Source organism: Hetaerina americana, unplaced genomic scaffold, assembly GCF_022747635.1.
Source record: "Hetaerina americana unplaced genomic scaffold, ioHetAmer1.1.p SCAF_2, whole genome shotgun sequence".
In the NCBI taxonomy this organism is placed as follows: domain Eukaryota; kingdom Metazoa; phylum Arthropoda; class Insecta; order Odonata; family Calopterygidae; genus Hetaerina; species Hetaerina americana.
The window spans coordinates 88,475,962-88,502,435 of NW_027286763.1; the positions used below are offsets into that span (position 1 = coordinate 88,475,962).

The 26,474-nt window shown below is 35.1% G+C and overlaps 1 protein-coding gene across 1 annotated transcript; it reads right to left on the reverse strand.

Annotated features, from left to right (window-relative positions):
• Nucleotides 1–15,108: 15,108 nt before the first annotated feature.
• Nucleotides 15,109–26,392, reverse strand: LOC139688166 (cilia- and flagella-associated protein 58-like). Its single transcript, XM_071585593.1, has 4 exons — nt 26,366–26,392; nt 25,442–25,666; nt 15,378–15,488; nt 15,109–15,240 (listed from the first exon to the last, which is right to left on the reverse strand). Exons 1-4 carry the CDS (start codon nt 26,390–26,392, stop codon nt 15,109–15,111), a joined length of 495 nt encoding a protein of 164 aa, XP_071441694.1.
• Between the last annotated feature and the right edge of the window lie 82 nt (nt 26,393–26,474).

A 26,474-nucleotide genomic window follows, 5' to 3' on the forward strand; every position in this document is an offset into this window, starting at 1 on the left:
CTTATTGCATTGTTTTCTGGCATTTCCCCAGTAAATAATCTTTCACGGGTTTTTTTCAAGACGAGACAATTATCCTCTTTAAAATATCCTGCGCAAAGAATCGCTTTAGCTTTTCTCCTCTTTAGTTACGTTTTCCCAACTCATATTTCCCATTTCTCTTCCTTACCTTAATCCAACGATGGTATTCCAATCTGCGAGGGTTATCGGATCTTTCCTCCTAAATTTAGTTTCCCTACCATACCTTCATATATTCCTTCCAGTTCATTATCATTGTAGTCCGTTATAAGCATGTTCACCTATCCCATTTTAGTTCCGTTAGCTTCGTTGCTATCGCACAATCAAAAATGACAAAGCCTTCGTTGTACCATAATTAGTTATTTACTTACATTCCTATCATTATTCCGGAGAATTATCTCCAATCCTGCATTTCGTTCTCAGATCCAGTGCGTACCACTGCTAAAAGTCGCCTTCCGTGGACCATACATTATTTCATTGATTCTCCAAATATATATGAACCTACAACCTGTTTTCTTCGCATTTCTCTAGTATTTTACAAGTCTGGAGTGATCTAAAGTTAAAAACTACGAAACATATTTGACAGATATCTTTTGGTTAATTCACCGTTTGGAGATGAGGATGGGGAGGTTTACCACAGAAATATTTTACTGTAGATAGGTTTATTTTCGTATTCTCATTTCATTTGAACATGACTATTCCCGTGTATCTCGAAGACACTATCAAGAAAAAATTGATGCAATTCCTCTGAATAATGAAGATGGTGACTTCGGAAAATGGAAACGAGAACTTCCCGTTTCGTTCCACACCACAACCTTAGAACCATTTAAGTGATGATCAACTCTCATTAATTAAAGGCACATTTGTTGAGTTCCGGTCGCCAGTCATGACCTCTTCAAAGGATTCCGTATCATTTGAAAAACCTTTACGTTACCCAAGGATGGATCTACACATATTCTCCCAATGTCACCCCTTATTTTCCATGACTGCATTTGCACTTACTTCTTTATTAACTTCGATATTAAGAGGTGAACGCACTGGAAGGTTTCAATGAATATCTTAAGAAATGAGAAAAGGAGGGATTTTTACTTCAAATGCTTTTGAGAATATAAAACTTTCGTCGAAAATATCATAAAACTTAAGACTATTTGAGGAATTTGTGCGAAGATAAAAGATATTTTCAGCAGGAAATAAAGTGAAAATTGTCCAAGTAATATTCTGGGTATATTATTATTATTATCAAATCAGGATATAATATCTGAATTGACCAAAGTAATATCCATTTCAAAGACAATATAAAATAAATAAAATCAAATAAAGTAGTCCCATATTTGTGAACAGAGGTTAGTGGGTTACTCATCTTAATTGGGTATGATAACGTACTTCGGACTTCCGTTCATTCATAATGGCTACTGGCTAAAAGTTTCATCTTTTCCGATCAGGTACCTGTGTTGAAGGGCTCTATGTGTGAATATGACGTCGGTTCATAAACAAAATAATAATCTGGTTCTCTAGAAGGACTTCCAGGACTGTAATACACACAAATATGTCAATATCCACTCTGCCCGCCGACAAATTTATTTAAATATTGAAATACGAGTATATTAGCACATTATGGCATCTAATTGTTTTCTCATCAAGGAGATATAAAAAAATAAATAAAACAAGACTATATTTAAAAGATTTTTTAGAAATTTGGATATTTCCCTCACGAGAATCACTCTAATGGGGAATTATTTCACTTGTGATGATGACCCATGCGCCAAATGTTTCTTCGCCCCCGCTCAAAGGCTACTTAAAGGGATGATTTTAGAAATCTGTGGTATGTTCACATATAATGTGGGTGTAATCGTTTGTGGTCGCGTTAATTCGTCAATCGATATTCTCTAAATCCATGCCTACCATGGTGCATATTGCTCCAGTGTCGTTGTATGATAGGAAATCAAGTGCTTCTCCCCTCCCCTCTCCGACAACAAGGAGTACTCCGCCTACCCCCACCACTCTCCGCTCCTTTCATATTATCTTTTTCCTTTAAAAACACAAATCTATAAGCTTGATATTGCCGAGTCACGCTATTGTCAAGCATGGCATGGTTCGGCAGCGTAGACGATAAATGCTATCCGCTCTCGCCATTACGTAATTTGTTTACGAGGAGTGCTTGAAAGTAAGCTAAGATATAGAGAAAAATGAAAACTAAATAATTTAGATGAATATAAATGTCTCCACGTTAAACTTCTAGAAGTTTAAATGACCGTTTTTATGATATGCCTCCGAATACCTGTAGTTAATTGTTTTTTTTTCTTTTATACTGCCGATGTCAAAAATATTTCATACCGCTGGCATAAGTAGACCGATTCCATGAATATAGAAGTTCACAATGGCATTTGAACTTTTTATTATTGATAGTCATGAAGCTGATGAATGTTCGCCAATTCATTTACAATAAAGGGCACATTCAAAATTCTACATAGAATTCCATAATATATTTTATATTATGGAATTATAATATGTTAAATGTTATAATTATCAAAATTATATGTTGTATATTTACAACATTGATCACGCTTTGGCATACCATGATTTTTTACAAAATTAGCTTCCATTCCTATGCTTTTTGTTAGGAATTTGCGCTTTTGACGTCGTAAATATAAAGGCTGGCAGTCCTTATACGTCCAACGAATCCCCGCTCAATGAGGAGCAATTGACCGTTTTTATGTCATAGTGGAATAATTTATACCCATACCCAGGAATATTGACTCAAAACTTGAATAAAATTATCTTTAGGGTTTCAAGTGCCCACCTGAAATGTAGTAACTTGAGGCTCGAAGTTAAGATGACGATTTGAGGAAAACAATATTAAATCATCTAATCAATAGATAATAAATGAAGAAAGAGGTTCTCAGAAATTGGCAGACGTTCCGTCATATTAACACGTGCGGGCAGATTATTGTTTTTTTTACGTTTGACGGTTAATTTGCGTCACTTATCTCGAGTTAATCCACCCGACCTGAAAGTTGAGTTTACTAACTCTAACTAGTTGAGTAACTTTGAATTGAAAAAAACCAAAACTTAGCTGTGTAACCTTGAACCAATAACACATGTTATGAGAATCGAATTTTTACGGTACAGTACGTATATCTGATCAGCCAATGGGTCGTTTCAGGCAGACGTTTCATATTTGTTCCCAAGTAAGTTTCGCGTGGCTGACTCTACACCGCGTAATCCCATCGGTGGGGATGCTACCAGCACCGCTAGCGCTAACGCGTTGGCTACCACCGGCGTATTTCGATTCGGTAACTTAACGATTGTTTGGATGAAATTTGGTAATAATTCAGTAACTTATATTGTTGCGGGGCCGTAGTTCTTTCTTGCTCCTCAGTATGCAAAAAAATGTAGAGCGCATATAAATATCGGCAGAAATGGATAAATGCGTAATACCAAAGCTTCAGTAATAACGTTTCCGGTTCTTTAATAGTTTAATTCCGAGGTTCCCCAAAGAAAATAGCCTTAGGGCTACGCCGTAGATAAATCATTGTTATTTAATGAATTCAAATCACATAACAATTGGAATCTCAAGTGCACGTTAAAATTAATTTGTTTAACCCATTCCTTAGGAGGGTTTATCGATTGTATTGTGCCATCCATTTTCACAGCCGTTAAAAAATGGCAATAGAGAACATAATATGCGTCATAATTACCCACTGGCCATTACCCTGTTGCCGGGGAATGGCGCAAGAAAAAGCTATTTTAGAGCACTTGATTGCCTATCATGCAGTGACACGGGAGAAATTTGCACCATGAAACGCAGGGATTTAGAGTATATCGATTGACGAATTATCGCAACCACAGATGATCAAGCCTACATAAGTATGCCTCTAATATTTAAAATCATCATCAAACGACTAAGAGGTCCAAGCACGTGTTTTTACGATTACAGAACGCAACATAATACGCATGGAAGAGTTCCATTCGAAGGAGGGAAATTTAAAGTTATAATGATGACAGATTTATTTCCAGACTGTTATTTACCAGGGAAATTTTCCCTCCCTTTGCATTTAATTGGCTGTTCCTAAAAAATAAAAGTTACACCCCTCCTGCATTCAATTTCTAAATCGTAATTGAGGATCTCATCAGCACATTACGAGTACCTTCCTATTTCTCTCGGTCTATCAAAGTCCCTCCTCTCAAAACACTCATAGGTGTAGAGTATATATAATAATATGCCGATCGTGAAATGTGGATTAATCTGATAATGAATGGAAGTCTGAACGACCGCATAGAATTCAGATAAGTTCAATTCTGATATAGCGACGCAGGGAGAAATGCAAAATAAAGATGTGAACGGAATTATCTTCCTGGGATCATTTTACTCGAGTCCCCTCCTCAAGCGACAGGATTTCACTTAATTGCGAATAGAATTAGAATCATCATCCAATTTTTGACAGATTATAACTAAGTGAGTGCTGTCAAATGAAGTCCTCTCAGTGGACCACAACCTTGACCTGTTGGAAGTGCTTGTGTGTGCTCATGATCTCTACATTGCTGGTGGTAGCAATGATAATTGCTCCTGGTAGGGTCATCCATATCAGTTAGGTGATGGATAGGAGGTAGACGAAAGGTAATCCGGGCAGCATGTTTCTCAATGACGTGGCTGTAAAGGCGTCTGACCCCAGTGTGACGGCCATTTGAGTGAAAGTGTACCGTCAAGAATGCACTTGAGGAAGGTAACTATAAACGACCTCAATTCATTCTTCCCAAGAATTATGATGGACTCAGATAAAGAAATTAATCCTGGTTACTATAGAACTCGGTTCACTAGACCGTTTGTCGTACCTGGCAGCGAGTAAGGCAGGGAATCCACGGTCATCATCACGCGATATCCTACGAAAGCTGCATTCGAAAGCAGCAGCAGCAACAAAGAAGAGGACCTAGCTTGTTAAATTTTGGGCTTGGAAAGTTAGAAAGACGTTCAGGACCGAGAAATTAGAAAATACAAATGGGGAAATGGAGAGCGGAATACAGGTATTTTAGGGTTTTGCGAGGTGACATGCAAGGGTAGGGAATATTATTGGAGCGATAATTTAAAAGTAATATACTGCGTAAACTAGAGGAAATAATTGCGGCTGATTCTGGAAGAAACATTATACAGTTATGGGGTATCGGAACATGGTGGTATAGGAAAGGAGAGACGTGATTGAGGTAGGGGACAACGGTTTAGGAATAAGAAATTCAGGAAGAAAGCGGTAGAGTTATGCAGGAGAAAGAGTTTAATGATAAACACTTGGTTTACAGCCAACCATATGTGTGAAGAAAAGAGAATCAGCAGGCTATATAGAAAAGCATAAGTGAGGAAAGGGAGCCGAGGACGACAGAAGAAAAATGGGAACACATCAAAAAAGGGATATCGAAAGCCAAATACCAAACTATAAGAACAAGGACTCGGAAATACAAGGAAACCAAAGATAACAGGTGAGAATATTCGAAAAATAGACGAGACGGAAATGGAAGAATACGATCAAGGATTAGGAAGAAGGGACTATAGAGGTAAATAATAAACCCATGCGAGAATATAACACGGCGAAATAAGCGTGGTAGAGAATGCAGCGCAAGGTTATCGAAAGTTTACAAAGGGAGAAATGGATGCGCTGTACAAGAAGGTGAAAACTTATCAAGAAGTAAGCTGAGAAAAACGGGACACACTTTTGAAGATACGTTAGGAAAATTATTAATCGAACCGAGGAAGATAAAAGAGAGATGGAAAGAATATATTAAGTATCTATGATATTAGGCCATCAAATTTAAACGGAAAGAATATATCGTAGATGGGAATACCTTAGACCCTGGCATACAGGGTCAAAGCATTAAGACAATTTACATCAAAATAAGGTCCCGGGGATAGATCTCATACCTGCTCACTGCTTAAGGGTTTGGGAAAAAGCAGACGAAAGAGATTTTACGGGCTAATTCATAGCTTTTATGGGGAGGAATTTTGTCGGAATATTTCGTAAGCTCAGCATTAGTTTCCATATCAAAAAAAGGGAAAGGCAACATTATGTGTGGAATATAGAACAACACGTTTGATTTCGCACCCAAGCTAACGTGGTACTTGGGATCATCCAGAAGAGGAAGTCTAATGATTACTTCGGGGATGATTAGATTAGGTTCAGGAAGGGGAGCGGTACGCGTGAGGACATCGTGGTAATGAGGTCACTAATGGAAAGAAAAATTGAATGCAATCATGATGTCTTTGTTTGTTTCTTAGATTTCGAGAAGGTGTTCGAGAGACTACATTGGACAGAGATATTGAAAGTATTGCAAAATATAGCGGTAGATTGGAGAGATATGCTACTTATCCGCAACCTTTACATGTATCAGCCTACTCGGGTACGTGTGGTGGGTGGAGAGTAGGATGGGCAGAGTCAGAAAGAGTAAGTTAGGGGTGCCCATTGTCACCTCTGTTTTTCAACTTATGCGAGGTGGAAATGGTAAAAAAGACATAGGAAGAACTTGAGATAGGAATGAAAGTTGGTCAGAAATCCATAAAATCAGGTTTGCGGATGCTTATGTTTAGTTGGCCAGCCATCCAAGGCGTTGCAATCATTGGTGAGCCCATCAGAAAAATAGCGCGATAGATATCTGATGAAGGTCAATAGAAACAAAATAAAGGTTTTGAGGTTTTTTAAAAGGAAGAAGACGTAGTTAAACATGGAATAGAAGAGCAAAAATCATAGGAAGTGGAACAATTTTCCTATCTTGGCAGTGTTTTGGACCAAGTTAGTCATATTAAATGGGACATCAGAAGAAGAATTGGGAAAGAAAAAGAATCTTTCACAAGGATGAGGGATTTAATGACAGGGACGTGGGGTAATGATGTTAAGAAAAGATTAGAGAAAACCATGCTATGGAGGGAGGTTTTGTTCGGTGCAGAAACATGGTCATTAAAGCGAGATGATAAATATAGATTGCAGTATTTTGAAATGTTAGTGGAGAAGAGGAGAAGGATGGGGAAGGCAAAATGGACGAGAAGAAAAACCAACAAAATAGTACAATACGTACATGCCGTAGGGCGTGAGAGAGTTGTTGGGAGAGGTCCGATAGTACCAGGAAAAGTGGATGCAGAGTATTTTGAATTTCGATGGGATGTTGAGGTGTGCGATAGAGCGTAGGACGTTAGGAAAGCGAGGTAGGCAGAGGAAAAGGATAGGCATGTTGGGCAGAATGAATGGGGGTAGAAAGTATCCGGAATTTAAGAGTAGTTTAATGCAGTTTGCGGTGTCAGGTTGTATATTTTTGGACGGGGCTGTGAACTGTAGCGATAATCAGTCAGTGTTTATCCAAAACCTGCCCGAAAAGGTAGACTACCAATAATAATAAATTGAGACATTAAGATCAACATACTTTGAGTAAAGTATGAACATTGGACAAAATATCTATACACATCCAGTAATTTTTTTTCTTTTCGAATCTGGTTTCGACAAATTATTTTCAAAATAAGTTTTCTCGTAATATTTTTGGGTCAATCATTGACAGGGCTGGTGGTCACGGGGAGTTAGTGGGGTAGCACCATCGTTGGTGGAGCATGGGCAGTGCGAAGGAAGGGCAACAAAGAAGGAAGGGAGAAATCCGTTGGTATTTGCTTCAAGGTTCGTTGGTTACTGATCAGTATTTTAAAACTAATCGTTGCTGTGTGCATTATTACCATTCGAACAAGAAATAATACTCTCTAAGCGAGTTGCGATAAGGTTCACAATACCTGGTATGTGATCCTCGGCCACAATCCTGGTATGTGATACTCTTCCAAAGGTGAAACACTTGAAAAAAGATTTTCGATTTTCGAAGACCATGCGATCGTACTGAATATGCATTCCACTAAATATTATTACTTTAAGTTAAAATCTTGACATAAGTCGTGTCAAAATTTTAACCAAAAAAACCGTAAGCCAATAGCCCTGAATCACTTCTTCCAAGATTCTACGCCCTGATAAAACTACACAAACCACATTTAAGCGTGTATACTCATTCATACAAGCTATCCAGTAAATTAAACGCTCCCTAGATCGTCACCAACTTTTCACCCAAATCGGGAATCAAATGTAGAACTTAATGCCAAAATCAAAGATATGGCCACCCCACCAAAACTAATAGAAAATATTCTGAGGGACAAAGATGTAAACGAGGATCACATCTAGAAGCTAAGACCTTTAACACAATTTGTTGGTAATAGTATATTTTGGAGTTCATTGGACATTATTATACACAAAATAATGACTTAGGAATGGATCCGCCCTTTCATCCATTACGGACCTTAAATTACACAAGTACATTGTTGGCTTTTTATCCCGTTTATAAGAACCTGTTTGTTTGGATCCCTCGCCTTATCGGCGCTAGAATTGATTAATCATTTTTTACCAAAAAAAACAGAAAAAAGCGTTTCAATGCAACAATTTCAGAGTGTAAAAATCATTCGCCTTGACTGGGATTCGAACCCAGATCCCTCAATATCCGTATTTAGGTTTTACGAAAGCACTTTTTCACTGCGACTATCTACTTATTATTTTAATTACTCACTTGAACCCGCAAACAGTTTACTACTATGAATGAAAATTGTTTTTTTTAGTGATATCAGATAGAACACGTGCATTGAAATAAAGCAAAAATTTTGGAACTCTTTTAAAAATAAAAAAAATGCGTTAAAAACTCTAAAGTGACAGTAAAATTACTAAATATTTGTAAAATATTCTTGTTTTGTCAAGGACAATTTAAATTTATTCTTCTTAACAATAGTTGAAAAAATGCAATAAAGAACTTTACGTAAGACTTACGGACTTAGGGGGGAGTGAGGAGACGTGATCAAATGGCTCACCTCCACATCCCCCAGAAGACATACGTAATTTAACGACAGTCCCTCACGATAGAGGTGTTGTGATGTGCAAATAAGGGTACAAATGTGGATGATTGTCAAGTTTTAGACATTACCCATGTCCAGGACGAGGAGAGCATAGTGTCAATGAAACAGTATACTGTACCCTTCCCATTTCCCATTATTCAATATTCCACTTCTGAATCATTAAGAAAACCTCACCCCATGAACCTTCTCGTCGAATTGAGTCAACAACCTTTAAACAATCTAATAAAATCTGAAATATACTAATTTATCATAACTCGTCAAAAAATAACTATTAAACGTTTTCCCCTCCCTCCATGGTCTCCAGCTCACTATTGGTAATGCTATTATGTCCGTCATCCATCTCCAACTTCCCTGCATTATGATGGAAGCAAACATTTTACGGTTACAAAATATGATGGCAATGTCTCGTGGAAACTAGGCTCAGGAATTTAAAGATTTAGCGGATATTAATAATAAGAATATTTTAGCCAATGAATCAAATGGTTCAAGTGAATCGTAGACAAGACACAATTGAGGTTCAACAAATTATCGAGTGATGCTAAAGCATCTACGATCGACTGTATATTCATGGAGAATTGTCAACCTATTAATATGGGAATGGTTTCCTTAGAAATAACACTAAATGGTAAAAGACAAACCCGAAGAATAGGGAGGTGACTCACTTACTAACCTCGCAAATATGCCCCAGTCGATCTACTAAATGCTAATGTCACAGGATTTTGCCTTCTCTTCAAATTCACTGTACCTCTGTTTTCGTCTTCTTTCCCTCGCCCTCAAAGTGACCGCAATCCTAGAGAGAGTGGCATCGAAATTCTCTCTCTCATCAGAAGAACATCATGGCAAGCGGTACGTTAAGCTATCGGTTACCCGTGCATTTATATTCTTAGGTGATCTGATTAGTTATTTCACATCATAGATAAGAATTTTTTAACTTTTCGTCCTTGAAACTATTACATAATACACTATTCACCCACCCCTAGGCATCTGAATTCAATGACTCTCGCAGAAGAGAACCCTTATTAGCATTAAGACACTAACACCATTCGATGTGAGCTGGAATCGAAATTGCACCACCCGCGCAAGCCGCCACAAAGACACGAGGCAGTGGGTGCCAGGAACCAAATCATGAATAAATGGTAAGCAAGTCTGTATAGAGGATATTAATTGTGGTATATTAATTTTCCCCTTCTTCACCGAAGTACAGCATAGAGATACAAGATATGAGAAGGTCCAGGTTATGACGGATTGGCAAGGTGGAAAAGGATCTGAGGGAGGGAGGGTGAAGAGGAAGCCCATGTGAGGAAGAAATGGAAGAAGATTAGTGATTCCCTGTTTTTGGTAAGGATATGAATGCTAAGAATATCACACTTTACTTAGCATGTCAACTCGACCCTGGCCTACCGAACGAACCCTACCGTTAACTTTTGTAGTTTCTGTGATCCTGTACTGTATTAGAGACGAATCCGTAACAACGTCGTCTGTTCGGCAATCTCCCTAATTTTGTCACCTTTGTCTGAACTTCGACGTTTCATTTCCTAATGTCGCAGGTAAAATCGCAAGGCTGATAACTTTGCGATAAGTTTAATCTAGCGAGTCTTCGAATCTGCTATATCATTGTCAGAGGCTTTAGTAATTGCGCGACTTTTTTGTGTTCTTTCATGGACCCAAGAAATTTTTTTAACCAACCGGGAGGCTATTTGATACTCCGTGGATTACTTGATTCAATACTATCTGAAATAGACAATAAATTCCCACTGAAAATTCTCTCTGGGGTACTATTACAATGACACCGTACGCACCTTCACTTTTCTTCGTTATACGATATATTTTTTCCACTACGTATACATCTGACGAAATGTTTTCTCAAGCATTTATGCAAATATCACAATTTTTATTTTTTAAATAGTGTAAACGGTCCATTTGAACCTCACAAAGAGCATAAGTATACGTATGTTCTTTATTTTTAAAAGAAGTGTTTGTCTCCATATTGTTTGTATTATAACGTCAAATTTGTGGAAAAGATTAATGATGCAAAATAATGATCAAATAATCTCTAGTATTTTTCCACGCGTAATCCTGAATCCTTACCATGGGGGATTATTCTGTAGTTCATAAGTCGCCCGATGCTATTCTTCGAACAGCATTCGAAAATGGCATTAGTAGTTAGTTAGTCCGTAAAAGCCGCCGGCATCAGCATCGGCAAACGTCATCGGTAACGACCGATGCCATCTCTGGTGGCACGGAAGAATTACGGAAAAGAAAAATTATAACTTATACATGACGTTCCAAGATGATGGAAGGTTTACAAAAGAAAGAAATATTTTCTTTCAAGCAATGCCATTGGTTGAAACGAAAGTTCCATATGATTGAAAAACAGCGGGCGCGAATTATTTATGTTCACCGTATAACTATAGAGGTTTCTCTACATATTCATGGGTTCACTTTGTACAGGTTTAGTCGAAACTCATCCTAGGACAGAGGTTTCTCTACACATTCATGGGTTCACTTCGTACAGGTTTAGTCGAAACTCATCCTAGGACGGTAAATGTGAATGGGGACTCTTCTCCTTCAATATCCACCGCGAATAAATATGGGGTCGAGTTTAAACGCAGCCGTGAAAGCCTCCAAGATGATCCACGTGAATGACGTCAGAAAAGTGCAACCACACCGGAAATAATCGAAAAAATGCACGATATGATTATGGAAGATCGGTGTAAAAGGGTACATGAAATGGCTAATACTTTAAGGATATCAAAAAAACACGTTGGTTACATTTTGCTCGAGGAATTGCACATGATAAAGCTTTGAGTAAGATTGGGGCCGAACGTGCTCACTGTGGATCGAAAACTCATTCAAACGACACTTTTCAAACAGTGCTTGGCGCACTTTACGATAAAAACAAGAGATTTTCTGCATCGATAAGTGACAACAGATTAAACATACAATTACGCATCAGATTGCAAACAACAGTCCATACAATGAACACAGACAACAATTTAAAGATAAAGGCCGGATTTTCAGCTCCAAAGAACCGACGGCTGTGCCATCGGCGGGAAAGGTCTTGGCGTCGGTTTTTTGGGATACGAAAGGAATTCTGTCGATCGACTATCTTGTAAAAGGTAAAACGACAACGGGGAAGTGCCATTCTAACCTTCTAATGAAACTGGACGCAAACGTCCGTGAAAGCAGACCCGGCTTGCAGAGGAAAAAATCGTTTTCCATCAGGACAATGCACCTGCCCAAAACAGTCTTGACAATGGGAAAATTGAAAGATTTTCACTATGAAGTGCTGGAACGCCCAACCCATTCCCCGGATTCGGCTCCCTCAGACTTCCACCTCTTCCGTAACTCAAATGTTTCCTCGTAGGTCAACGTATTTCGTCCAATCAAGTGATTACGGCTGTAGACAAGTGCTTTGCAGAACTTCCGGAAGTACACCACAGGGACGGGATAATGGTACTGGAGCACCACCGCTGGATGACACAAGTGAACACTAGAGGCGATTATGTTGAAAAATAAAACTTTATTGAAAACAAATTGTCATTTTCATCATTAGGCCGAAAACTTTTCGGATCACCCTCGTAAGTTAGATATTACGAGAATGATTCGTTACCGGCCGGTGACTCCCGGGTCGAGTAACGCCTCTGCATAATCTGAACAGATTTTTTGAGTACTGAACATTTCTGGTGAACCTAAAGCGGCATAGGGAAAGAAATTAGTTTCTCCTAACCTTATTGACGAGTGAATTTCACACGAGGTACGATGAGAGTACCAAATAATTCTACGCTCACTCATCTATGAGACTGACATTAGGGTTAACGACTTTGGGTTTAGTTTTTTTGATCTCGGCGCTTAAAAATAATTTACGGTAAGTTTTCGAACTATAATTTCGAAGCAATGGGTCGCACTTGAGTACCTCTTTAACATGATGAGGCCGAAATAATTCTGAAACGTACACTTAAATTCTAACTGTTTCAAATTAAGTGAGTTAAATATTTTTGGCGATTTTTTCTCGGCAATACTTATAGCCCGGCAGTTTACACTTTTGTATCAGAAGAAATGTTTGCTGGTCATGAGATTGCTTTTAACTACCTCAGCCAACTTTCATACATAAATCTTTTCCAAGTCCCCCTTCCCATGCTATTGTATACTTAATCTTCTGCCAATGGTTTGGTATCGAGTTTGCCCTCTACCTTCCCACTCATCCCTTCCTCAAAAAATGCTGTTGCAGATAATGTGGATTTGGGAAGAATCTTTTAAGTTAAAAAAATTGGTTCTTTCTTAAATAAATTTTCAAAAGTTTATTATTAATGGAAAATGCTATAAAGAGGTGCAAAAGGTTGGAGGAAGGATACACATGAGCATTTACAACTTGTTGTGCATAAAAGTAAACAAAGTCATCTTCTGGAGTGAATATAAGCTTGGAAACCTTCCACCCCTTTTATCCCTGAATGTTTTCCTACCTAGAACCCTAATACTCCCTCAAGCAACGTCGAGGGGCCTAGCTAAATTCCTCCTTAGATTTATCCTGACTATTTAAACCACACCAGGAACACCCACTCCCTTTCACCTTTCTCACAATTGCATGTGCTCATTTGTGTTTTGGATCCTGAACCCAACTGAGAGGTTGGGGCAGTCGAGAGCTGAACCCACCCAATCTCAGTAGGGCCAGGCTATCAAGCTGAAGGCCCAAGAGAAGACACTAAGGGTATCAATAATTTACTAACTATGATTGAAATTATATTAATGGTTGGTCAATATGATGGTTCAATAAAAAAGTAAAAACTCGCACAAGAAATTGCCATAGAATGTACAATTATTTGATTTTTTATCCTCTGGTGAACTTGAGAATGTTTTCTGGCAGCCAATAGATACATAATGTGGACTATGTTCCCACATACTTTGAGTTATTCTTCTTCCAAATGCATCTAGATATCTTTCAGTATGGTCACCCATTATCTGGGCTCTAGATACAATTCTACCGGATCAATTTCAATACAAAGGATATTGACTTCATTTGCATACTATTGGAAACATAAAAATCAATATCTAAGCATTTTTAGAGAATAAATGATGCAAAAATATGAATGAATACAGGATATTTGAATGGTAATAAAATTACTGCTGGCAGCCCCGACCTGCATTATTAATCAGTTTCTCTTTTAAAAAGACAGAGTAGGGTCGTGGCATACGTGCAGAAGTCCTCTCCTTATCCCCAAGAATTAGTACTTGGGCAAAAAAACTAGGTACCAGTGCTAAGAATATGAATCTCAGTTAACTGGTGCAAGATAAAAGTAGCAAACAAGAATGAAATATGAATTTAAATGATTTTCTTTAAAAAGGCATAAAGAATTTTAAATATGAGATTTGTCTGATACCTTAGGTCAGAGAAAACCTATTCATCTCAATAAAAGTACCCTGAATAGGAATAGAAGAGAACAGTACCTAAAACTAGAATCCTAGACATTTTTGGTATTTTCATACTAATAATAAGCCCTCCCAACATTTACATGAATAATTAATAAAAGATACCATTAATTTCGTATAGATTCAAGTAAAATAAAGGAATTTTGTTTGCTTTTCAACCCAGAATAATCACTGAAAGTTACTAAAACTTTTTTTTCAAGTTTCACATTTATTTGATATTGCTTAAAAAAATAAATCATGGAGAATGAGAGATTCAACTGAAAGCAAATTATATGGGATTATATTTGTATTAAAATTCCATTGAAAGGGAACAAAAATAAACTAATTTTGAGCTTTATGCAGATAATTATCCTCATACTAGGCATCTCATTAAGCTTAATAGTGTTTTAGCAGGGCTGTGATATTTGGTCAAAGACCAGATAAATCTGATTAATGATTATGAACGGAATTTTGAAAAGCTTCAGTTAAATCTGGATGGGTTCCAAAATAAGCCTTAAACTATTATTCAATCAGTGATGTTAGAAATAGCCCAGTAGACTTCCATCTCTGCTTCCATAATATATCCTATTATTGAACTACAATTTGCTACTGCCTTCCAATAGGAATTAATTGAAGAAAAATAGACAAATGCTCCTTCAGAAAGGGCATTACCGTTAACTGGAGTATTATGCACTCAGAAAATAAAAAAAAGTTTTCACAAGGATACTGTAAGTTGCAAGATTTCATCTTTTAATCCATATTCCACAATCAATAACCATTTAGCTTTTAAGAGCAACTGTTGTATTAAATCCTCCACCCATAAAATGAGTCTTCTTGCTAGGAAGAGGAGCTGACTGTGATGCATTTGGAGATTTTCGTTGCCTCTCTTTTTTAATTCTTTCACTCTTCTTCTGTAATGTATTGAATATTAACATCTTAGATCAGTATGAAATTATTATTGAAATCTAACATTAATTAATATCAGAAATTAACTTCACAGAACTTTCTTCCTTTTAATATAATTAGAACTAGAAGTTAAAGTATCTACCTTTTCAATGACTGTTTTCCTGACATAGTGAAGTTCTTCATTTGCTCGTTCAAGATTAAATTTGTATTCTGAAGCCTTTGTTTCATACATCGTTAACTCAGCCTCAAGAGCCTGTAAAATAATTATCTAGATAGGGTAATTATTTCCCAAGTATACAATAATCATTGTGATTACTTCCAAGCCCCAAAATCCACAAAAGTCAAATGAAAATTCTAGAATGTAAGGGTTTATAACAGTTTTTGTCACTAAAAATTACCATTTCCACAAAACAATGTTTTGAATGTCAACCACAGAAAAATAACAATTAAAATTCCATTTTCAAAGGTAAATACATTTTGGAATTAAGGGAAATAAAAGACTGTTCATTAAGTGAAGTGTGTCATCAAAACAGGAAATGTGTGGGCTAATTATTGGCTTTCTGTATTGCATGGTAAATCAAGTGAACAACAGAAATCAATAAAATACCTGGAAGACCAAATTGACCTATCACAAAGGCAATGAATTTGAACACTATAACATAATATATTTACCTACACATACTATCATTTGTTAGGGCTAGAATAGCTTCCTGAGAGCCTACTGGAACCCTTATAAGTCTTTGCCCAACTTCTGGTTTTTCAGCCGTCATTTAGTACAGGCTCATCCACAAAATGCTCTTATGACCTTAACTAGTAAAGAACCATGTTCACAGAAACTGTTTCAACCAAGAAAAATTATAATAAATTCGAATTTGTTCAGAAAATAATTCAATGACAACTTTGTTCCCAAAATGCTCACTCTCTAAACTCATTCACTAAATGAAAACCATTCAACTCACACGTCATTTTTAATTAAATTAAGATAAAATACCCAAAGGCATCCATATAGAAATAGTTAATCTCTTCCCATTCTTTAACATCTGAATAAAATTTAATATTCGGGTAGCCACAAAATCAGGGGTAGCTTATAAAAAAGTAAGGGATTACTGACTTTCTTCAAGATAATAATAAAAAGAATACTGAAATATCGACTCATAATTATTAAAAGCTGAAAATGGCTGATAAGATAATAAGTATTAAAAATAAACAAATTGAGGAATGTGAAAAAGACAAAGTTTGCACAGAAGCTCTTTGGTATGGGGATTGACCGAAGTATACCACACTGCTGAACTTTTTTCTATGTGGTGCCTGTGGAACATTGTATCAAAGAAACATGGAACTGCAAATGAAATAATTTCTAAGAAAGATTAAAAATAGCATTAAAAATGAGATTGATGCATTAAGCCACCAATAAGCACTGTGCTTGACTTTTTCATTTAGAATGTTAATTTTTTACATCACATATGCCATAAATATTCTTCAGCAAGATATCACGAGGGTTTGCTTGTGTTCATGTTGTCTCAAATAATGGAAATTCAACTGTATTTTTTATTGTAAATTCTAGACATGAAATATAGGTAAATGAGGCTTTGTGGCTGATCATGCTTGAATATTTATAAAAATAAGGCAGAGAGAAATCCTGAAAGCTAAAAATACAAACAAATTTGCAATCAGTTTCCAAAAATTCTACCAATTTAAGTGAAATAATTAATAAATTAGGACATATGCTCATGGAAACAAATATCACAATTAAAGTTAGGGTAGTACTGGATGGTTAAAATGAATTTTATTCAAGTTCTGTTGATGAAAAACATTATTGAACAATAGCATGTTTCCATATAACATTTGAAATATTCTGCTTCTCGCTTTCTCACCTTTAGTACCAGAGCTGATTTGAAAAAAAAGCATTCACCTAATAGCCATTGAAAATAATATGGCATGATGATAATTTATTGAAATAAATGTTCATTTTCTTAAGGAGCATGTTGCAAAAAAAGAGATTTAAAATACATTACCATCAAGCTACATTTATTTTTAATAAGATTTGACCCAATATAAAACTATCATATTAACATGAATAGACAAACTGATGGACACTATAAAGTAATTGTTTTGAATCAATATAGAACATGAAGTTTGTCTTCAGTCATTTGTGAGCAAGTGAGTGCTTCCTAAAATATTTTTAACCTGTTCAAAATTCTTTAAAGATTATGTTGACTTTGTAGAGTCTGATCGGCTTGTTTCTGAGCTTGAATTATTTTGCATTCCTGATGTGTGTGCAATATGATACAGCCCAGAATTCAATAAATGATACATATTCAGCAGATTTAAGGAAAATTACATAAAAAGCATTTGATTTTATTTCTTTTATTTCCTTCATAGATCAATGAATCTTTGAACATGTTGAAATATATGTTACATTTTATATAAAATCACCCATTTTATTACTAAAAAAATTCTCTTGTTACAAATATCAAATTTGTTTGCTAATGTACAGACCAATTAGCATAAATTAGTCTTTTACAGAACTGTAACAGTTCATGTTTACTATAAAAAATCAGCAACACGGTATATATTTATGACATCAGTTAACAAGATATAGCTAAAAAATAATAAAATTATTTTATGCCCACTATACATTATTGATATATTTAAACCTTTTCTCTTTTCTGAGTGAAACTCCTTGTAAATAGAAATGCTCGAGCTTTCCTACATCTTTCATCCTAAATGGTCAGACAATAAGGGCACACAATTAGGATATTTATAATGGTAGAAGTAGCAGTAGTAGATTTAGGGGGAGGCAACCGACAGCTGAGGTCATCTATACTATTAGGGATAGATAGGAAAGGAGGAAGGGTGGAGGGGAACCCGGCATCGGCATTAGCCTACTCTTACGCATTGAAAGGCTCCAAGGGGACCACAGCTTAATGTCCCATCCAACAGACGGAGTACTCACTCAGAGTATTCTCCACAAAGCATCTCAAGTAGGGACTGGGATACTAATGAAAAAAAAATCTGCTGTCTCCTGGATTAAAACCCAGGCCCTCTGGGTGGGAAACCAGTGCCTCTGCACCATGCCCCCATATTTATCATGAGTTGAAGAATAACTATTGGAATAATCAATATTCCATAGACATAAACCTTTTAAAAGTGGCCCTTTTCACGATAGATATCGAACTGTAAGGACCTATCAAGGAATGACCATAAGTCTCCTCCGATCCTATGGTCAGATTATGGGCATAATCAAAGGAAAAATTACCTTAATTCAAAAGTGTCTAAAATATAATATCTTATTATATGATGCACTGCAGATTATTACTTGAACCAATTGCAAATGCATACTAAAAACTATGTAATTCATCAAAATGCGGGTAAATGACAATACTTAATGTCGGGCAAACAACAAGTTTCTCTACTTATCTATGACAATACTCAACACAATAAGTGGGAAGAGAAAATATTATTTAAATATGCTTGATAGACCAATGGAAAAGTCTCAACACCCTGGAAGAGAGGACAAAAGTGAAACAGAAAGGAAATGTTATAAAATTGGTTCAAATAATAATATTTAATTATAAATTTGATAAAAAGGCTCAACAGAGGTCATAAATATATACAAATCTAAAGTAGGCACTACTCGAGGTATCAGACCTATACATGTTACATTGTAAGAACTATATTGTACAATTATTAAATTAATTATTATAAATATTATGTAAAATAAATTATGTAAATTACCTAAAAAACTTGAAAAACATGTTTGTTCTACAGAGTCTGTGCAAAAACCATGCCAATCGATACAAGATAGAAGCAGTTGGAAACTCTCTAAACCTTCTATTGTTATGGGCCTCACGATTATGGTTTTACCTCTATTTGGATATATCTTTTGAGTTATTTGAGTATTAAAAGTGAAGCTTATACCTTGATGGTCAGATAGGAGATAGTCAATAACACTTATACTGTACAGTTCAGGACCATAATTGGTAATTACATTATCTAGGCAGGCAGAAAGTCGAGTAGGCTGTTTGTTTGCCCAGTATAAATTATAAGAAAGCAAAAGATTTTCAAGAACCTGACAATCACTAGTTTTTAGTGTTATGTCAATGTTGAGATCTCCACAAATTATGATATTGGCTTTCAGAGTCAAGAATAGGGATAGTACTAGTTTCAGTTGATTGCAGAAGTGTTCAAAAACACCATTAGGGGAGCGATACACAGAAGCAATGATCAAATTCAGGTCCTTCAATATGATCGCAGGTATTTCAAAGTGCAATTCCAGACAGAATTTGTCCAAGTCAATTACCTTGAAGGGCATACCTTTCAAGACATAAATACAGGTACCACCGTTTTTTGCTACAGATCGGCAGTAGAAAGATGCCAAGCCAAAATCACTAATGTTATACACATCAAATTCATTTTTTGTGATCCAGTGCTCATTGAGACATAGCACATATGAAACCTAGATCTGTTTTATATGCTGATGACACTACTTTTGTGCAAAAGTGTCAACATCCAGAAGATGCAAAGTTACGATCTAGCGCTACCCAAAAACAGGCTAAGGAATGGTTTGATGTTAATCATTTACAATTAAATACTAACAAAACTCAGCATATTGTGTGCAGTCTTAAATCAAAAACAACTGATATTGAAACTGCTAAAATACTAGGAATTTATATTGATACAAAACTTAATTGGGAGACTCACATCAGTCAGACCTGTAATAAACTTAGTAAAGCTGTTTATATGTTAAGAAAGCTCAACTTTATCATTTCAAATGAGTATCATTTAACACTTTACCATGCCTTCTTTCAATGTCATTTGAATTATGGTGTTGAGTTATGGGGTCATTCCCCTCATGTTAAACAAATTTTGCTACTGCAAAAGAGAGCTATTCGCTCTCTTGCTAATATACCAACACGTGATTCCTGCAAACCTTTTTTTATTAGGTATAGAATCATGACTGTATTTTGTTTGTATATCTTTAAGGCTCTGATTCATGTGAAAGTTAATCTAGAAACTTACCAATTAAGGTCCAACCTCCATAACTATTCCACAAGAGGTAAATCGAATCTAAATACTACTTATTGTAGATTGTCATCAACTTACAACACATTTCACAATATGAACATACGACTGTATAACTATCTGCCTACTCAGTTGAAATCAGATGGTATCCAGAGTTTCAAGAATAGGGTATATACCTGGTTACTTGCTCACCCACTATACTCACTGGATGAATTCTTTTGTGACAATTTTCATCACATTTAAGAAAGTATGTTTATATGTTAAATAATACTTATATTGACGACATTTAATATGGTTGTACCATTTTTAAAATGAATAAAGTATTATTATTATTATTATTTTGTGTGAAAACACATATGAACTTTACAAGATGGAAGACCAATGTTGCATGAAATTTCAATTCATCTGTCTCAACATTTCCTTTTAAATGGATCTGTTGCTGAAAAATTGACCACATTGCCAGAAGTTCACTTGATTCAAAGTAAAACGTGTGTATACAATGAAGAGCCTCTGTCGCCCATGATTTCTTTCCATTTCCAAAACAGCCCAGTACATTTGTAAAATTATCATTATGAGTGGAATATTACTTTGCCATATAAATGTGTGATAGTGGAATAAATTAAGCTGAATTCAGATGAAAATGTTGAGCTTCTTGCACATGTTGTTAGAATAGGAAGGTTTTTAGTATTAAAAAATGATATCCAATGAGCAAAATTATACAGGCCCATTGGTACAGTTTACACTCAAACTTGCAAAGCAAATTAAACACAATAAAAAATGATCAGTGGAGTTGATTGGCTAAGGAGAAAAAATGTTTTTAATGTAACGAAAATGTTTTGAGAAACATCCTTTGAAAAGGTGCCAGTCTTAGAATAAAATAGTATTAGTCAGAAAGAATAGCAAATGATTCTCTGCTACATCTAAGATTGCAATGCTGTTCATATGAAATAAAATAGATAATAGACTCATCTGTATGATACAGAATGTATACATTTTCATGGTTCTTTTTCATTAAATAGAAGTGTAAATAAGAATGAAAGAATATAGGGTGGCTATTATATGTATGACCATTAGTGGACTCATCCAATAATAATTACTGTGAAAATGGAATACATAAGCTGTACAAATCAGAAACATGCACTGATTCACATGGCTTTAGGCATTTATTCAGGTATTATGATATCCAGTTTCAAGATGATAAATGATGTGGACTTTGACCATCAAGGCAAAATCAATGTCCATGGTTATAAATAACAAACAATCAATGAATGACGATAATGATGATTCCTATGTTATTATTCCACTTTAGCACCCTTTAAATCACATGTCAAATGCCATTCCACTACAATATGTGATTAGGCTAAGAAGGCACATTCCAAATTATAATCATAGAATATGTACTATTTTGGAAATATGACAATTTTATTTCCTTCAACTTTGTTTGATTCATTCAAATTAACATTGACATATCAGTGACTGATCACATAGCATTTTTTTCAATTTTGAATACTGAACTCAGAAATAAAATCTTGCCTTGAATGTCAAAGTTGAATTGTGCCCAGTCAAAATTTTCGATTATTGTACAATTTAAACAAAAATTTTCTTGATGTGATATCAATAGTTTTAAATTATCATATGAAACAAGGAAGTAAAAAAATAACTTGAGAGAAAACATAAGAGGTGGACAACCCTGTCTTATGCCAATGTTATTTAATGATTAAATTGAGTAGAAAGAAGACAACGCTATTCCTATGAAGGATTTAATAAATTTTATCAAAAACCATCTCTATATATCAATATAGATGATTTTTATGGGTGTGCAAGGTAAGATTTTTTCCCAATGAATTGGATAAATAATTAAACATAAAATGCTTTTATATTTTGCAATACCTAATGCATTGAATCAGATAATTTTTTCATAGAGCTGCATTCATAAATAGCAATTAATTGGACAAACATGGCTGCAGAAGCATTAATCATGCCAGGAATGAAATTTTTATTACACTTCAAGCTCGTAATGCAAATCAAATTATGGCATTATATGCTCAAATATGATACTATATACTTTATTTTTGTAATATAATGTCTGTAGATGCTTCTGCAGGTCATATTTTCATACAATAATTTAAAAAATAAGTAACTGCTAGAGTGATATAAATGACTAGTGGTTTTAAAGGTGTATAGAAGGTAACAAAATCAGAAGCTTGAATTGAAATCAAGGATTTTGCAGTTAAAAATTAATTCTAGCACCGAAAGATGAATCAACCACTATCATGTCAAGCAATGGGAGAACTGTTCTTTTGATGAATTTGGGCTATTCATTTTTAATCTGCTGAAAGGTTAGTGTAACGTCAATACAAAGGTGAAAGTTATGCTTATCGCTTACACAAAGTAACTCAAGATAGTCATAGGGCTTAGAATGGACTTAATACTTATCTCTAAGTCTTTGTAGAATAGGATAAAACCCTAGGTTTAGGATAGCATGAGGCAAAGCAAAGACTTTTAATATGAAAATGCCTATTTGAGCTCCTTCCTATACACTAAACATTTTTAAGTGGAAGAGGTCAAATTAAAATACACCCTTTCTTATAACATGTATTTAGTACTCATGCAAAACTATATTTTCATTAGGAATTTTCTTCCATAAAGATTAATATTTTAGTTATTTTATTAATAATTATTTAATTATTTATAGCTTCATTTAACATTCATAAAATTCCATAAAACATCCGTAGGGAAGACCTCAGAAAGACAGTTCAGACTACAGGCTTTATAACGCTGTAGAGATTAACAATTTAACACATTTAAATTACGTAACTGTATGTAGAAAGTCACTTCATGGTAGCTTTAGATGCAACCATCAAAATATCTATCATTGGTCAATACTAAAATGTGCCTACATTTTTTATTGTAGCTTTTTAATGCTACAAGTTAAATTTATGTCATTTACATGATTTTACAGCCATTATATATATATATATATATATATATATATATATATATATATATATATATATATATATATATATATATATATATATAGGTTAACAATGAAGATCTATGGGCAATTGCAGCAAAAAGATGGAGGGAGAAGGCAAGAAGATGATCGGAATAGAAATATGATAAAGGATGCCAAGGTCCATCACAAGTAATAGAGCTACCAACAATAATGTGTTACAGGTAGAGAAAATCTATTATAATTTTACCAAAATACTATATTAAAATAGTGAAACTGTATGGTAATTAGATGTCCTCTTATGATGATAAAATACTCAGTTGATGCAGAATGGCAAATATTTTTTTAATAATCAATATTTATAATTTTAAATGTTGAAGGGACCTCACACTTTGGCCAAATGGAAATAATATTAGTTAGATCTGTTTTCAATGGACAATGTTAGCCAAAGATTATTGGCCATCAACTATCTAGCTAATATTAATAATTATGATGCTAGATTAAACATATCTGAAGACAAAGACAGTTTGAAGGCAATGGAACCTCTATCAACTAATTCAGAGGAGTATGACAAGAAGAAACTTCCAAAATTGAAACCACAGAAAGTTTAACTTAAACCAAATTATATGCATCCTGTCCTGGAGCACCTGAATGTTGTACATGTATAGGCTTCCTGAGTTGAATTTCTTAAACTTTCTAAGGAGCCATAGAGGTAGTTATGTTTATCCAGCAAGTGAATAGTTTCAAATACTGATATATAAGTAAGATTAACAATATATCTACCCAGTGGAATATTTTTGCATTGGAAAATACAAATTCCAATGACAGAATTTTATGGAAAATGCCTGATATTTTTGTAAGTTTCAATATCCAATACTTGTAACCTTTTTTCAGAATAAGGTAAGTTATTGATTTTATGATATTTGGAATTATTAACTTTCACCATTTTTCCATTTTCAATCAGTTCTCAAAATCCACCAAAAAAAATTCAGGAGTCATTAATAATATACATCGTATAGTGGGTGTAATGTAGGTGAAAATTTGACATTCAATTGCTCCTACTTAAAAAGAGTCGCAGTTCCAGCTATCCGGCATAAGCTTATTTATGCCTACCATTTGAAAGTCAAAACCAGAAATTTTCCTCTGGAGTAACATTATTTGGAAAGATTTTATACACTTTTCAATTGTTGTTATCAATCAAACTCATAATCAGCAAGAAATCAAAATCTACAGAGCTTAGCTACATGAAATACAAAACAATGTGTCCTTCCTAAAATGAAATTAATACTATTATGCGAAATTATTCTTCAATGAAGAGGAATTACCCTTATTTTCATGTAATTCAGCAGAAACCCCTACCACAACATTAATGAGCCAGTCACCTTCTAATTACCAGCTTAGAGACATTTCATACAATGCTTGGCAGTAAGTTGTTTTTCACTTAGTAATGAAAATGTTTGAAGTGGCATCTAATATTCTGCTACAAAATTCCCAGAAAATTTGTTCACTAAGTGTGGGTGTAGACTTAGTTTTAAGTAAATTATCAAGGAAGTAATACAAGCTTCGGAACCATCACAGTGTAAGGATACTTTCACCTACAGAAATTACAAGCCTAAATATGAATTTCCTGACAGGCTTGTAGAAACAATGATATATGACATTTACAACCATCAAACATTCTCAAATTTTTTCTTCCGATATGAGTTTGATAAGAAATTGTATCACTTCAGCATGCAGCATTTTAGCAGGGCACCCTACTCAGAAGTGTCAGATCTCCTAAGGTGTTCCTTTGATTGGTGGCAGAGTTGAAACCTGCAGCAACAATCAAGTACATGTATGTATCGTGCATAATTTTGGTGTATAAATGTGTCAAACTGAGTATATAACACTGTTTCTGGTATGATTTTCGCATGATTAAAAGATTTAGGCACAGCAAACCATAGACATTAAAAAACTATGTGTGGAAAAACTTTGACAAGGACAATGTTTTTACTACAGCCTTTCAATCAAAATGAAAGTAGGAGGCCTTATATATGTTTTTGAAGTTTTTTTAATCACCCATTTGCAGAAACTTGATAACTTTGGCCAAGTAAAGCATGAAAATACCACTTGAAATTAAATGGTTATGTATTTATCATGGAAAAAAAATAAAAAGTAATGTTAAAGAAATTACTTCTTCTCCATGTTTACTTAACATAGATTTATCATGAAAATATATAAGTTACCTTTGTTTTACGTTCTTGCTCACGCAATGCTACTTGAGATTCATAAATCTGGACAGCAGCATCAGGTCCAGGTAACTGTTCCATCATTTTCTGCAAAGCTTCATTTAACTTTTTGGCTTCATTAAGTTGCTCATTACGTTCTTCACAAGCAGCAGCAAGGCCTAGGATCCTCTTTTGCATCAATTGTATTCTCTGAATCAACTCATAAGTTTCTGGATCTGTGCCCTTCAAAAATAAAATTTCGCTCTGAAGTCAAGCATAGCCATCATGCACACTTCTCAGCAAGCATTTGCAAAGACTAATACAAATGAGAAACCTTGCAGTTGCTCTTACAAGAGCCTCTGAAGTTGCAGTACTTCTGAGGTTGAATGGTGGAAGCTATGGAGGAATGAATAGATGGGATACAAAGGGATACTGAAAGTAAAGAAGGATTTTCAGGATGATAACCTATAGAAGAGGACTGCATCCCCATGAGCTGTCCTTAGATTAAAAAGCATTGCTGGGAATTACATCAAATGATATGAAGTGCTGACTGAAATGTTTTCCATTACTTTTATTTATTGATTTCTCGTCCCTGTTTCTTACATCTCATTCCCAGTGATGCATCATCATGCAACAACCTGTAGACTGGTTTTGAAATCTGAGGGCAGTGAGTTCACCCCTGATTCAGCCTTCAAACCTGTGAAATGCACAGCAGTCACTTCATACCAGGTGTCGCTGACTGTGATTTCCCATGAAGTTCAAGTAACCAAAAGTACAGTAAAGAAGAAGATCCTGAATGAATTATTGTCATAGACATTCCACTGAGTAAAGGTACAAACTAGGTTCAACACAGACCCTGAAAACTATTATACTTGAATGTACCTCCTCGTGGACAACCACAAAAATGTGTTATGTGCTATGTGTAGACAAGAATAAAATTACTTTATCTACAGGCACAGAAAACAGCATGAATACTTTAAAAACAGTATCATGTTCCTCTTTGGAATAGTTTGATCAGGGGGAGGGGAAGGGGAGAAATAAAAATGTATGC